General features: G+C 46.6%; 1 protein-coding gene across 1 annotated transcript in view; it reads right to left on the bottom strand.

Moving 5' to 3' along the window:
- Positions 1–5,795: 5,795 nt before the first annotated feature.
- SH3RF3 (SH3 domain containing ring finger 3) overlaps positions 5,796–12,113 on the bottom strand; it is a 258,423-nt gene continuing 252,105 nt past the window's right edge. The window contains exon 10 of the mRNA XM_065829568.2: positions 5,796–9,080. Coding sequence (XP_065685640.2) covers positions 8,912–9,080 — 169 coding nt within the window. The 3' untranslated portion in view covers positions 5,796–8,911. The remainder of the gene's footprint in view (positions 9,081–12,113) is intronic.

Consider the following 12,113-nt stretch of genomic DNA (forward strand, 5'->3'; position numbering starts at 1 on the left):
TATTTAATAGATGAGGCCCATCTGAGTGCTCCTGGACATAGATTGAAGCACTACAGGCTGCTCCAGCCCTTCCTTCTGGTGTTGAACCTCCGGCATTGCCTGCCAGCACTGCCGGGATGGTGGGAGCTGCCGCACCAGCAGCCGCTCAAGTGTTCGGCAATGTCTAATCATTTCAGGCATCAGCCAGCATTGAGGTGGTGATAAGATTCTCCACATCATTGGGATAAACCCCTGGGCTGCTGGCCCCGCTCCCAGCACAGCGACTGACCCCCGGGACAGGGAATGTGGAGCCTGGAAGGTGCCTCAGACACCTGTCGTGTCTTTGCTTCGTATAAATAACCAAACACTCGCTGGAGCAGCAACTGGTGACCTGATCCTCCCCGCCTCAGTTACCCTCCCTCACTTTCTCGTGCTCTCTTTCTCTCAGCTAATTAATATTTATTTAGACAAAGTGAAGCAGTGCTTTTAACAATTTGTCTTGGGCAAAATTTAGCATTAATTGGTTATGTGTTTCCAGTGTACTTTGCTGTCCTCTGCTTAGGGTAAATGGATGGAGGTGCAATATTTGCAATGGCTCTTTACATTAAGCTGTGGGAAACACTCAAGAATACAAATCTGAATGAACACTGCCCTATTTAATGAGGGCCTCTTCTACGAGGATTGGAGAGTTGAAGGAAGGAGGACTTCATTTTTTGCTTCTTTTTCCTTTTGAAGTGCCTGTTCCAGAGTCCTCTGACATTAATAGAAAGTCTGGGCATTGGATCATTTCTTAAATGAATCCTAGTGCTGCATCTCCAAACTGGTGGGAGGTCACCAGAAGAAATCCAGAGGCTGCCAGAGGACCATGCCCTTCAGACAGGGGAGTCATTTGCAGCTCAGAGCTCAGGGTGGCTTCCAGCTTAAATAGCATCAAGCAAAATGGCACGCGGTACTGTGGCACAGAAAGGGTTCAGCAAGAATGCCTGGCTACTAGAGTAGTGATAGTGATATGTATAAATAGATATGTATATATGTATATATATATGTCTGTGTGTTTTATGTGTATATAAAGATATATTTATCACATTAGTGAAGGCAAGATCCATCATGTGCAACTTATGCAGCTACCTGCACGGACGGCTGCTGCTCACCACTAGTGAAAGCAATAACCACCAGCTTTCCTCAGCTTACCTCACCGGAGCTCCAGGTTAGCAACCGTGTCATTGAAGATCTTTAAAAATCACCTGCTGTATTTTCTAATGACAGTAAATTAAACAGGCGTTAGTTATTGGGCTGAATTTCCAAAGTTGTCCTTAGTCCTTCTTCTCCCATGGTGCAAGGGATGGCCTGCCTGGTCACCAGAGGTCTCAGTCACAGCAAGAGAGCTGATAGGTGAAACCAAAATCCCAGCTGTCCCCTGAACAGCGGGCAGAGCCCTCCTAGTTTGGGCTATAATCTCCAGTGGTTGACTTTTCTTCCTAAAAGTCTGGATTACCACGGCCGTCCCTGGTGTAATTCACTTACCTTTGAATGTTCTTTTAATCATAGATTTGGATGAGTTATTTGGCCATTCTACACCAAATGGTCTGAGGGCCCTACAATTTATACACACACAGCTTGTGTCGCTTTTACAGATCTGTTGCTTTTTTCCCTGCCTTGTAGAACTTCACTTGCATTTTTCTGCATGAGACATATTTAAAACGGAATATAAAAATAACACATTAATCCTTTCCTTCCTCTGCCTCCCTGATGAGCAAAGCTGTTGGAGTAAACTCAAACCCATTCCTTAGTTTATAGAGAAATGCAGAAGCCTAAATCAAGCTTCGAGAAGATTAGGTTACAAACGTCCAGTGGAAAAACTTCAGGGACACCAATTCTGCGAGCTGCTGAAAGCTTTGAGTTGTTGAACCCCCCCCGAGCTGCTGCAGACACCTCTTCCCTCCAGCAAAAGACTGAAGAAAACTATTGCTTGCCCTGTGGGAAATGCCAGGTGGTACAAACACAAGCACAGATCTCATGCCCACATGGGCAGCTGCTGCCGACACCAACCCCGGTGTGCTGCCCCCGCTGCGCAGTGCCCTGATACCCACCCCAGAACTCGGCACCAGAGCATGGAGCAACGTGCCAGAGCAACGTGCCGAGCAGCTTTGAAGGCTTTGCTCTTTTACAGTAGCTTTGTTTATAACCAACCAACCAACGAACCAACCAAGTGGCACAAAAGCTTCTCTAACATCCAAGCTCGGGCAACCCCCAGCACGTGGTGGCCTCTTGGGAAGCCCCTGGTGTTGGTATTTCATTTTTCAGCTGTGTCCTGTAAATGCTCCTGTGTAAGAGCGTTGGAGACACCTGGGCTGTGGTGCTGTGTGTAAACCTGCTAATCTAACAAGAGAAATAGGCCAGGAGAGCAACAACTGTTTTTCTGCCTCTCCGAGGCACCGCGATGTGTTTCATCAGAGGAGAACAAGCTGGGAGCAATAGACATAACAGGATTAAAATGGTGGCTGCTGCTCTGTCATTTTCCACGCTAGCCTGGGTGCCTGAGAATCGCTGAAATATGGCTGAAATGCTGCTGTGCTACATCTTGTTTAAAAAAGTGATTTGTTAAAAGAAAACCCACGCTGAATAAGTGAGTCTGGCCCATTAAAATAATATGTAAACATTGGCCCCACAGTTCAAGCATCACACATTTTGATAGCCTTTAGGAACTGAAAGGCAATTCTCACCCTTCTCTGCATTATCATATAACCTCATCAGAAGATAAACAGCCTCCTTACCCCCAAACATTTTGCAATTTGCATTTAGATTGTTCGGTGCCAATGTTCAGGATAAGATACTTCCCAGCTCTGTCAAACAAAACCTGGCTGTCATTTAGCAGAATGGCAGTCAATTTATGTTTCCATTAATGCAGAATCCCCAGCAATTATCTGGGGAGGGGAGGGGGGAAACCTTAACAAATTGCCCCCTTGTCTGCTAGGCTGATTCTCCAGTGGGCAGCTGGAGGGCAAATTCGACATATCCACAAGGAAGAGCAAGTGAATGCCTTTCTGCTGTTGCTGGTGAGAAAGGAGAGGCATGGGGGGCAGCTCACAGACCCCCTGGCTGTGCAGCATCACACAGGAGAGTGGAGGCAGGGGTGAAGTGGGGCAGGTTCCCTACAGCTGGGTCAGGGATGGCGATGGGGACACGTCAGACTTCAACTCTCAGCCTGAGAGCCGGAGCCCCAGAGGGTTTCCTCGAGGCTGGTATGGTGTGTCCCCTCAGCATGTGGAGATGCGCTGCCAGGCGCTGCCCCTGTCCCCTTGGTCCCCTGGGCTGTGCCTGTGCCCTCCTTGGGGACTCTGCCCCAAGCGCTTGTTGTGGTCTTGCTTGGCCAGGTGGGATGGCAGAGGACATCCCCTCCTGGCAACATGACTGCCCTCCACTGCTGCCATGCACACCCCAAAACTTCACTCCTGGGGCCTGCTGGGGGCTTGCAAGCACTGACGTGACTGGCATCAGCTTTAACAAGCTCTTGTGCAGATGGGAAATGCAAATTTAACACATTTTCCTTCTCTGACAATAAGGTGAAGACACTCCTCCCTTCCCTCTTGTCTTAATGGCCTCATTTCTCCCCTGCCTCATCACTTAGTGGTGCTCCCCATCACTGCTGAGCTACCCATGGGGAGCCCATGGGCAGCAGTATGCTTGCCACTGAAGGCAGCTCCCCCATCTCTCACCAGCTTTCCCCAGCTGCACAGTGCTGACAATACCAGCCAAGTCTGAGGTTTCCCCAGCATGACATTTCCACAAGGATAGTCAATCCTAATTAAAAATCCCACCCCCGCTTTCCAATGCCCTCCCTGAGAGGGATGCGCAGGTACCAACAGTGCAGCCCTCAGCTGCCCTCCTTGCTTGTGGGTTTTTCCACACACACACACGTACACACACACACACAGGAGGTTGCAAAACCTGTAATCCTGCATGCAAGACTGTTTCTTTTGCCTTTGCAAAAATACCACGTCATGTCTTGACTGGTGCAAAAGAGCCGTTTGTGTTGGAAACACCTTTCAGGGTCTTCCTTGCCAAATCGGCGGGATGCTGGCTGATTTTCCCTGGAGCTGCAGAGGTCTCCGTGGGGTGGGAATAAAGAAAAGAGGCAAGTGGGGATGGGGTCACCTGCAACTGAGCCGTATCTATAAACACAGGGGGAATGCTCAGTGTGCTGCTGGGAAGGGTAAGAGGCCAAGAGGACCCCCACAGTGCAAGCCCCTTGGTGGCCTGGATTGTGGTTCCTCTGCAGCAGCACAGGGCAGGTGGTGCTGCTCGGTGGCTGAGCAAAATTGAGTTGTTTCCTGAAGGGAGGGGAGACACCCGCACCCACCCCAGTAATTGGAAATACATCTGTGACTGCTTGGAAAGTTATTTTTGCCACATGAAAGGCTGGGACGTGAGGACAGGGCCTTCTCCAGACTGTATCACCTTTTGGCTTCCCTGCTCATACAGATCATTTATTTGGTTTGGCACTGACTAGCCAAGCTGTGTAGCTGCCAGGTCCACCATGTTATAAGGAGCTGCTGATGTCAGGAAGAGCTTTTGGCCGCAGGAAAGCCCTGCAGATGTTGGCCAGGTGGTTCTGCTCTCCACAAGCATTTAGGAATAGTCAAGCCGTGTAACAGTTTTAGGATGATTATTTTGCTCTCGAAACATGACTGGGATTCCTGTCAGGCGCTGGAGCAGGAGCAAAGCACAGTGTGCGGTGCAAAGGCTGGGCGAGGTGTGCGGTATGTGCTGGCGGCACAGGCTGGAGAGGTGCCAGAGGAGTAGGACCTAATGAAGCACGGAGAGGACCAGCAGTCCAGACCAGTTTGGAAATATCTGGCAGGCTCCTCCTTGCAGTGTTTTGCACAATGCTACTTGTTAGTCAGGGTAACCAGTGAGGTCGAGCAAAGGGAGAGGTTTTGCATGCCCACGTTCAAACTCTTGTGGTTTCCATATTTCAGAATTTTGACTCAAGATCCAGCTGAGGCAAAGAGGCACTCACACCACCTCACTGGAGGGGTGGCTGCCTGCAGCAAGCCCATGATGAAGATGCTCTGGTTCCTCCCTACTCTATGCACTCCCAGCTGGGACAATGAATCTCCACCTGCAGGTGCCTCTTCCTCAAAGGCATCTCCCAGCTGGATCAAGACAAACCCATCCAAACCCAGAGCAAACTCCCCCTCCAGATGCTCTGCACGGTGCTGCTGAATGGGAAGCTCAGGCCACATACAAAAATGGGCCTATGGCCCTCAGCTGGGTTCAGGGGGTGTTTGAATGCACAGGGTACAACCTGCTCCTTCTTTCATAGTACATAGGAGGGATTCCTCTGCCCAAAAACCTGCTCAACCCACCAGGTGACCTCAGAGCACCCCTGAAGCCCGCTGGCAGGATTAGAGGCTGCTGTTTTCCTCGCAAACGCTTCTGCTGCCCTATCCCCTCTCAGCTTCTCTGCCACAGCCTTGACCTCACCACCTTAGTCCCTCTCCCTGGCCTGTCCTCACCCTCTTTCTCTGCACCCACACACCTTTTCTCCACACGTAAGCTGTTAACTTCTCAAGATTTTGATGAATCCCAGATCCACCAAAAGAATAACCAGAAAGAGATTCTGACTTCTGCTCAGCCATCTCTTACCTTTAACTGATCTTTATTTGTGGGGGAATCACTACTGAACACAAAGATGTAGCGTCTGCTCAAAAAAAGCAGAGTTTGCAGAGTTGTCCTCACTGTTTTCTTTGCGAACCTCAGAGCTATTTACATTGCTTCTTCACTTTGCTGTCTAATAGAGAGAGAAACCTCGGTCAAGTTGTCTTAATGTTTATTTTATTTAAAGAATCAGAAACACAGTCATTGTAGTTCATTTGTACTCATATCTGCCAACATTTCCTAAGTCACGTTAACATTCATGTGTAACAAAAACATTTTCTGAGCTGTGCAAAGTTCAAAGGAATTGTTCAATTACTTGAACCCATTTCTAGAAGAGCAAACCTGCCATTTTACAAACTGAGGCCACCAGAAGGAGTCTTTTCTTTCCCCATCCCCATTATAGGAAATGTAGATGCCCCCTCCTCCCCCTTTCCCTGGTATGACAGATACAAATGAGACCACAGTACGAGTCGAACCTCTCTCAGTCCAGGACTTTCCGAATGGCACTGGGTCACGTTTTCGTGTCACTGAGCTGTATTAAGTTCTGCACTTGTGCTCCTGGCATGGAAGTGATTTGTCCAAGAAGATTTACTCAGTAACCCAAACTGTGATGATAAGCAATAAACAGGGGCCAGAAACAGCAGTTATCAAAATAGAAACACACTCTCCCCCAAATATTTTTTCTTGCAGGAGGTATGACTGGAAGCGTTGTCATCCATTAAAAAACCCCATCATTCTCCCTGCAATATATATTTTAAAGCACTGATTTCATAACACGACATCTGCCTGTTTTCCTTGATTTTTCACACACCAATTTTTGTCCTGTTAGAGTTAAGCATGAAAAGGTGGAAATCTGGAACCATTTTAGATCTGGCTAAACACAATAGGCAGCAAGCAAGCTGTCATCCTGTTTCATTTTTCTGAGTGTAGTAAATATGCCCAGGGAACAGAATTTTAAGAGAGTTTTAACCACTGTGAGTTGTCAGAAGAAAATCTCCTCATCTCTGACAGATCTAACCCATAATTTTTATTGGGATCGATAACATGCATTGTGGCCTTGCTGACTCGCTAACTGTGCAGTTTACTGTTTGAGGTGCAGTAACACCAATTCTGATCTGGACCAAATAAGTGGACAGATGTGGCTCTAGTCTCAAGCAAGTCTTTCCAGAAGATGTTTCTTCAGTCTCTTATTGGTTATGAAAAGGCAATTTCCTCTCAACAGTAACTAAACTTTTAGTGGCTGACTCATTACAATCTGGAATACGAACAAATGCGGCAACGTTAAGTATAAAAAGAAACACCCTGAAAATGATGCTTCCCTGTTTGAAGGTGCTATACTTGGCCACGGACTGTGTTTCTGGAATCGCTTTGTTACATATGACAGCACGAAAAAACTTATTTTACAGAGAACAAAGTCACGGAGCTGAACTTAAAACGGGAACGCTCACTTACATGGGTTTTGATGTGTACTAGCATACACGGCTTGAATGAAAACAAAACTTACACCTTCGCCTATGAAATACCGGTAACGCAGTAAAGATGTTCACCCACTGGGCCTCTTCCTTTTAATAAGATCATCTCCAGGTTACAGAGCCTCCGACACGCTTTTAAACGACCACCACATGTGGGCTCTGGCAAACAGCCAGCCGCTGGCAAAGGCAAGGTACGGATACAGCTACGAAAAACCTTTCGTTGCGTTTCATTCCTCAGGAGCTGATGTCTTTTTAAATACTCTCACAATCGCATTATGGATTTTTTTTTTTTTTTCCCTCATTCTGCTTCATATGAATAACTGGCTAAACTCCCTTTACATTTATTGCACCTTTAAGTCCCTGGTAGATGGAAGCTTATATTGCCTGATACGGTTTGTATTGTAGCTTGACCACATTAAGAAATCAAACAGTCTCCAGAACTATACATTTCTACAGTAAGAAATCACATTTCGATAATGCTAATTACAGCTGTCGCAGATCAGCTCTCGTCTCCATGATGCAACGACGGAGGAAAACTCCACGGTCCCTGCACGTGCTAGAACCTGCAGTGTTCTTCTTATTGCCATGAAAAAGTCAATTAAAACGACTCCTGTGGGAATTGCTTCCAATTCTGGAGTAATTATCACTCTCCAGACAGAACAGCGCGCTTCAGTGTGGATCTTCAGCCACTCTAAATATGTAGGAGAGAGTGAGCGCGTGTATGTTGAGCAGACACGCTCGTCCAGGTATATTTATCGCTGACCAAGCGGCTTTTTCTCTTTTCCTCTATGAAGCATGAACAGGCAGTCTGATCTTGATCTTCAGGTAAGTTTCTAATTTTGTATGTTGAATGCAAATCTTGTTGCAGCCTCTCTGTTTAACCAAACCAAATCTTTACCAATTAAAAAAAATAGCACCAGATGTATGAAAAAGAGGAAATGTCTGATCTAGTAGGAATATATATATAAAGTAGAGCAATTCTTACAGTAAAAAGGTACGTCATACAAAAAAGCAATGGAAAGTGACACTGAAGGACAAAAATCCATGCTGCATATAGTAAGGGCAGAAGACAGGCAAAAGGGATTCTGCTCAAATAACCACAGTTTAATGGTGGAACTGTACTCCCTCCAGGACCTCCCCGACAGCAGCGCCGGGACACCAGATGGTTTGGGACTCTGAGCACTAACATGCTCACTGACAAACTTGTGCAGCATATCTTTGAGGTATATAGAAAGCATGACATTAACATTTTGGACTCCTCATTCTTTCTTGCATGGCGATGCACCAATCTTCAGCTGGGGTTTTCTCTACCCTCCCCTCCCTATTTTTCCCTTGGGAAAAACGAAATCCCAGTTTAAGAGCTTCCTAGCACACCTCCTTGAAATCTCAAATCCATCTTGCATAGGCCAGTAATAAGAACACTGCAGCTCTGACAAATAAGTTACAGCAATATAACAACTTTCCTCTGAATTTTTTTTTTTTTTAAAGATATCTTCTCTATAATTTACACAAAGGGTTAACAGCCAGAGTTTAGGTTATGTACAGTCCAGACAGGCGTCCTTTCAGTCTGTGATCCAGGTGGAAGGCACTACTTCAACATACCACGGTATGCACCACACGCAGTCTCAGGAGCACAATGGGGCACTGCGTCCCCAGAGCTGTAGACTGAAGGGCCTGGGGGGAGTCTTTGGAAAATAAAAATGGCAGTGGTTATCCGTCCAGTTTCCCTTTGCTGTCTCTTCTTGTGCTATGCAGTTTCCCCTGAAAGCTCCTCCAGTTGAGAGAGCGGCGAGCCGTCCTCAGAAGCTCTCGACAAAGCTCCCGGGGAACAGGCCCGTCCTGCCGTTCCTCTGCAATGTCCCTTTGTACCAGCCGTCCTCCCGTTTCTTGTGCACAAACACAATGTCACCCTCCTTCAGTTCAATCTCAGCCTCGCTCTGCGGTGGGTATGGGACAACGACGCGGTACCTTTGGAGACAAAAATGCAAAGACCAGGTCAGCCAGTGGTTGAGCCTGTGCCGGATGGGAGCAGCCAGGCACCGTGTGTCCAGCAGACTCTACTGAGCAAGACATTCAGCTGGTCTTACATTGTCCTGAGCCTGCACCTTCAGGGAAGGGCTGTGTAAGTAGACAGGATGGCTGTCAGGAAGGGAATCACCTCCCCAAAATCCCACGGAGGGCACCTCAGTGGTTCCCCAGGTTGACACCTGCAAGCTGCCATTGACTGCTGAGGTCCTTTCCCTGTTTCTGGTGCTGACCTGTAAAGCTAGACCTAAAAGCTGGCACTGCTTTCAGGCTCCTTTCCCTCGGAGTGCTAATGATGTGTCAGTGCTGGCAGCAGCCTGAAACCCCACATCGCATCAGCCTACTCCAGGAAAGAAAAGGGAGGCAGGTTTCCTCCTCCCTTCCTGCTCCCAATGCTTGGGCGAGTTCCTCAGGAGTGGCCTCTGAGGCTCCTGCAAGCTCACGGCCTGTACAGGACAAACTTCAGGACATGGGAAACTTTTGTTTATTAAAAAAACTGGCTGAGTCTTGAGTCAGAAACAATCATCTCACCTCTCCCTCCCTGCCTTCCCGTGAAGCAGAAATCTTGAGGAAAAATACCTTTGGAAACACCAATAAGTGACATTACAAAATGGTTATATCTGATGCACCTACGTTTTCTACAAAAACTCAGTATGACGGAGACATCTCTGGCCAGCTTGACTGGAGCCTCCATGGGGACGCACTCTGGAACCAGACCATGAAAGGGGTCTACTCGAGGCAGTCCCTGCTCCTGGTTGCATGTTGAGCCAGGGACTCAGCTCCTTTCTCCTGGTGCTGCATCTGCCTCTGCAGCAACATGTTACATTCAGCACTGCACCTGCTCCATCCAAAAATGAGATTTGGAATGGTCTCACCAACTCTGATATCTGCAGAGGTCAGCTAAAGCCATTCACATTTTTCTTCTTCTTACATGCCTTCAGAACACACTTTAGGTCCCTCAAATGTGGGAAAGGGAAGCTAAACTGGAGGGGTTTCAAATGGCTTGGGAAGCACTCTCCACACACAGAGGGAGCCCTCGTCCTTAACCATTCACAGGGCTCTCCAGGAACTTAGTTTTCGAGTGTCACTTCATTTTAATGAAGTAATGACATGTCTGATCCTGATAGAGCTATTCTGTACTCAGGCTTATCAGCAGGCATCCTCCTGAGAGCACAGACAGGGCCCTTTTACATCGGTGCACTTGTGTCCAGAGCAGGGAATATGTTTCTGCTGCACTGTTGTTTTTCTTCAGCACATGTACTTTCGCAGTCATCTAGCATTTGGTTAACAATCAATAACTGTCTTGCTAATTGCAAAGTAATGAATATATTAAGATAGTTAAAAGATGCCAATTGATTACCTAAAGGCCTTCTCCTGAGGATTAATATTTCCACAACCACTACATGGCCACTGATGCCTCAGTCATGTTTTTTAAAAGGTAAGTATTTATTTAAAATAATATCCTGTCCTCAAGGACTAAGTTCAATGTTCTCTGAGGCTCTGGAGCACTCCCTGGGGCCATTTCCAGTGAGATGGTACTGAAGCAATGGACCCTCCAGTGACAGTCACTAATTTTCTTTGCAGATGTTGCTCAGCTACCTAGTGACTGCAGTTCTGGAACTAGGGACTTCACCTGGACATGACAGTGAAAATTCTAGCTTTGGCTCCATGTTTGGAAATCTCTACAGCCAAACACCCCGTTACTTGGAAAAGCATTTAACTCCATTTGGAGTGAGATTCTGCTCTAAAACGTGACTACAACCTTTTTGTCTTGACACAGCAACACTGTCATTTGGAAAAAATATGTGCTGGTCTTCTTTGTCCATTGGTCAATAAATCTAGTTGTCCCTTCCTCTGTGGAAAAGCAAATAACAGAGGTTGAAATGTGTGCTGCTGGCTGGTTGCAGGAATATGGTCTATCACACTTTAATCTGTGCAACTGCTACACTTATAATATGAAGCTTTGCCAATTACAGCCATTATGCAAATGAATGCACACATTATTTCAAACACTTTGCTGCAGTGTTGATTAATTAAATTATCAGAGTGGAACAATTGTAGCTAAGATGATGCCAAGTTTCAGATCTTGTAACGCTATGCACAATCACAAAGCACTGGAGCTCTACACCAGCATCTTAGGAGGCTTTGAGAAAGAAGAGGGTCAGACCTCAACAGCAGTCAGGTGGTGCAGAGCTGCTCATGGGCCCTTTTGGCAGATCAAGAAACAGAAACAAAGAAAAAAGTGATGTCTTGGACAGGGTTGCCCCGAAGACCCAGCTGGGACTGCCAACACCTCATCCTTTTAAAGCCAGACTACATCCTAAGAGTGAGGAGCTGCTAGTCCCTAAATGGTTCACATGGAGAGGGAGGTGACCACACTCAACAGGAATGTGCCCATCGTCATAAAAGGGGTTCAACACAGCATCTCCTTAGAGATTTAGAAAAATAAATCTCAGTCGCTGCTTTAATAAATGAAGTACTTTTTCCCATTTAAGGAAAACCAAAATGCAATGGCTTAAATTTAATTAACTATGGTACCTCATAGGATAGCACCAAAGTGTTTTTGATACAATAATGAAATCTTAGATAAGAAAGACCTTGCAAATTGGTTAAGAACTCTTTCGTGAGAGACAGAAAAAGATGGTCTGCTTTTTCCCTTGAGAGGCTTTTGCAGCAGGGCCTGGGAGAGGCAGCACGCTTCCAAAACCTCTCCAGAGAAAGCAGAGCATCTTTTTCCATCAGCCGTGCCACCCCTCCAGACCTCCAGGTGGCATCTCAGCCTAGTTTATCCTCTGGAAATGAATTGCAAATACTTATATTAGTCATATTTTTTGGCAGAAAAGATCTCTTCCCTCATCCCTCACTCCCAAAAAGGCAGTGCCGTATAATTCTATTTATATCCCCCCTTTTCATTTCCCCTTTTGTCCATCCCCTCTTTGAGAAGCCACTATAAAACTGCAGATTTTCTTATACCAA

The sequence above is a fragment of the Patagioenas fasciata genome, chromosome 1, assembly GCF_037038585.1.
Source record: "Patagioenas fasciata isolate bPatFas1 chromosome 1, bPatFas1.hap1, whole genome shotgun sequence".
NCBI lineage: Eukaryota > Metazoa > Chordata > Aves > Columbiformes > Columbidae > Patagioenas > Patagioenas fasciata.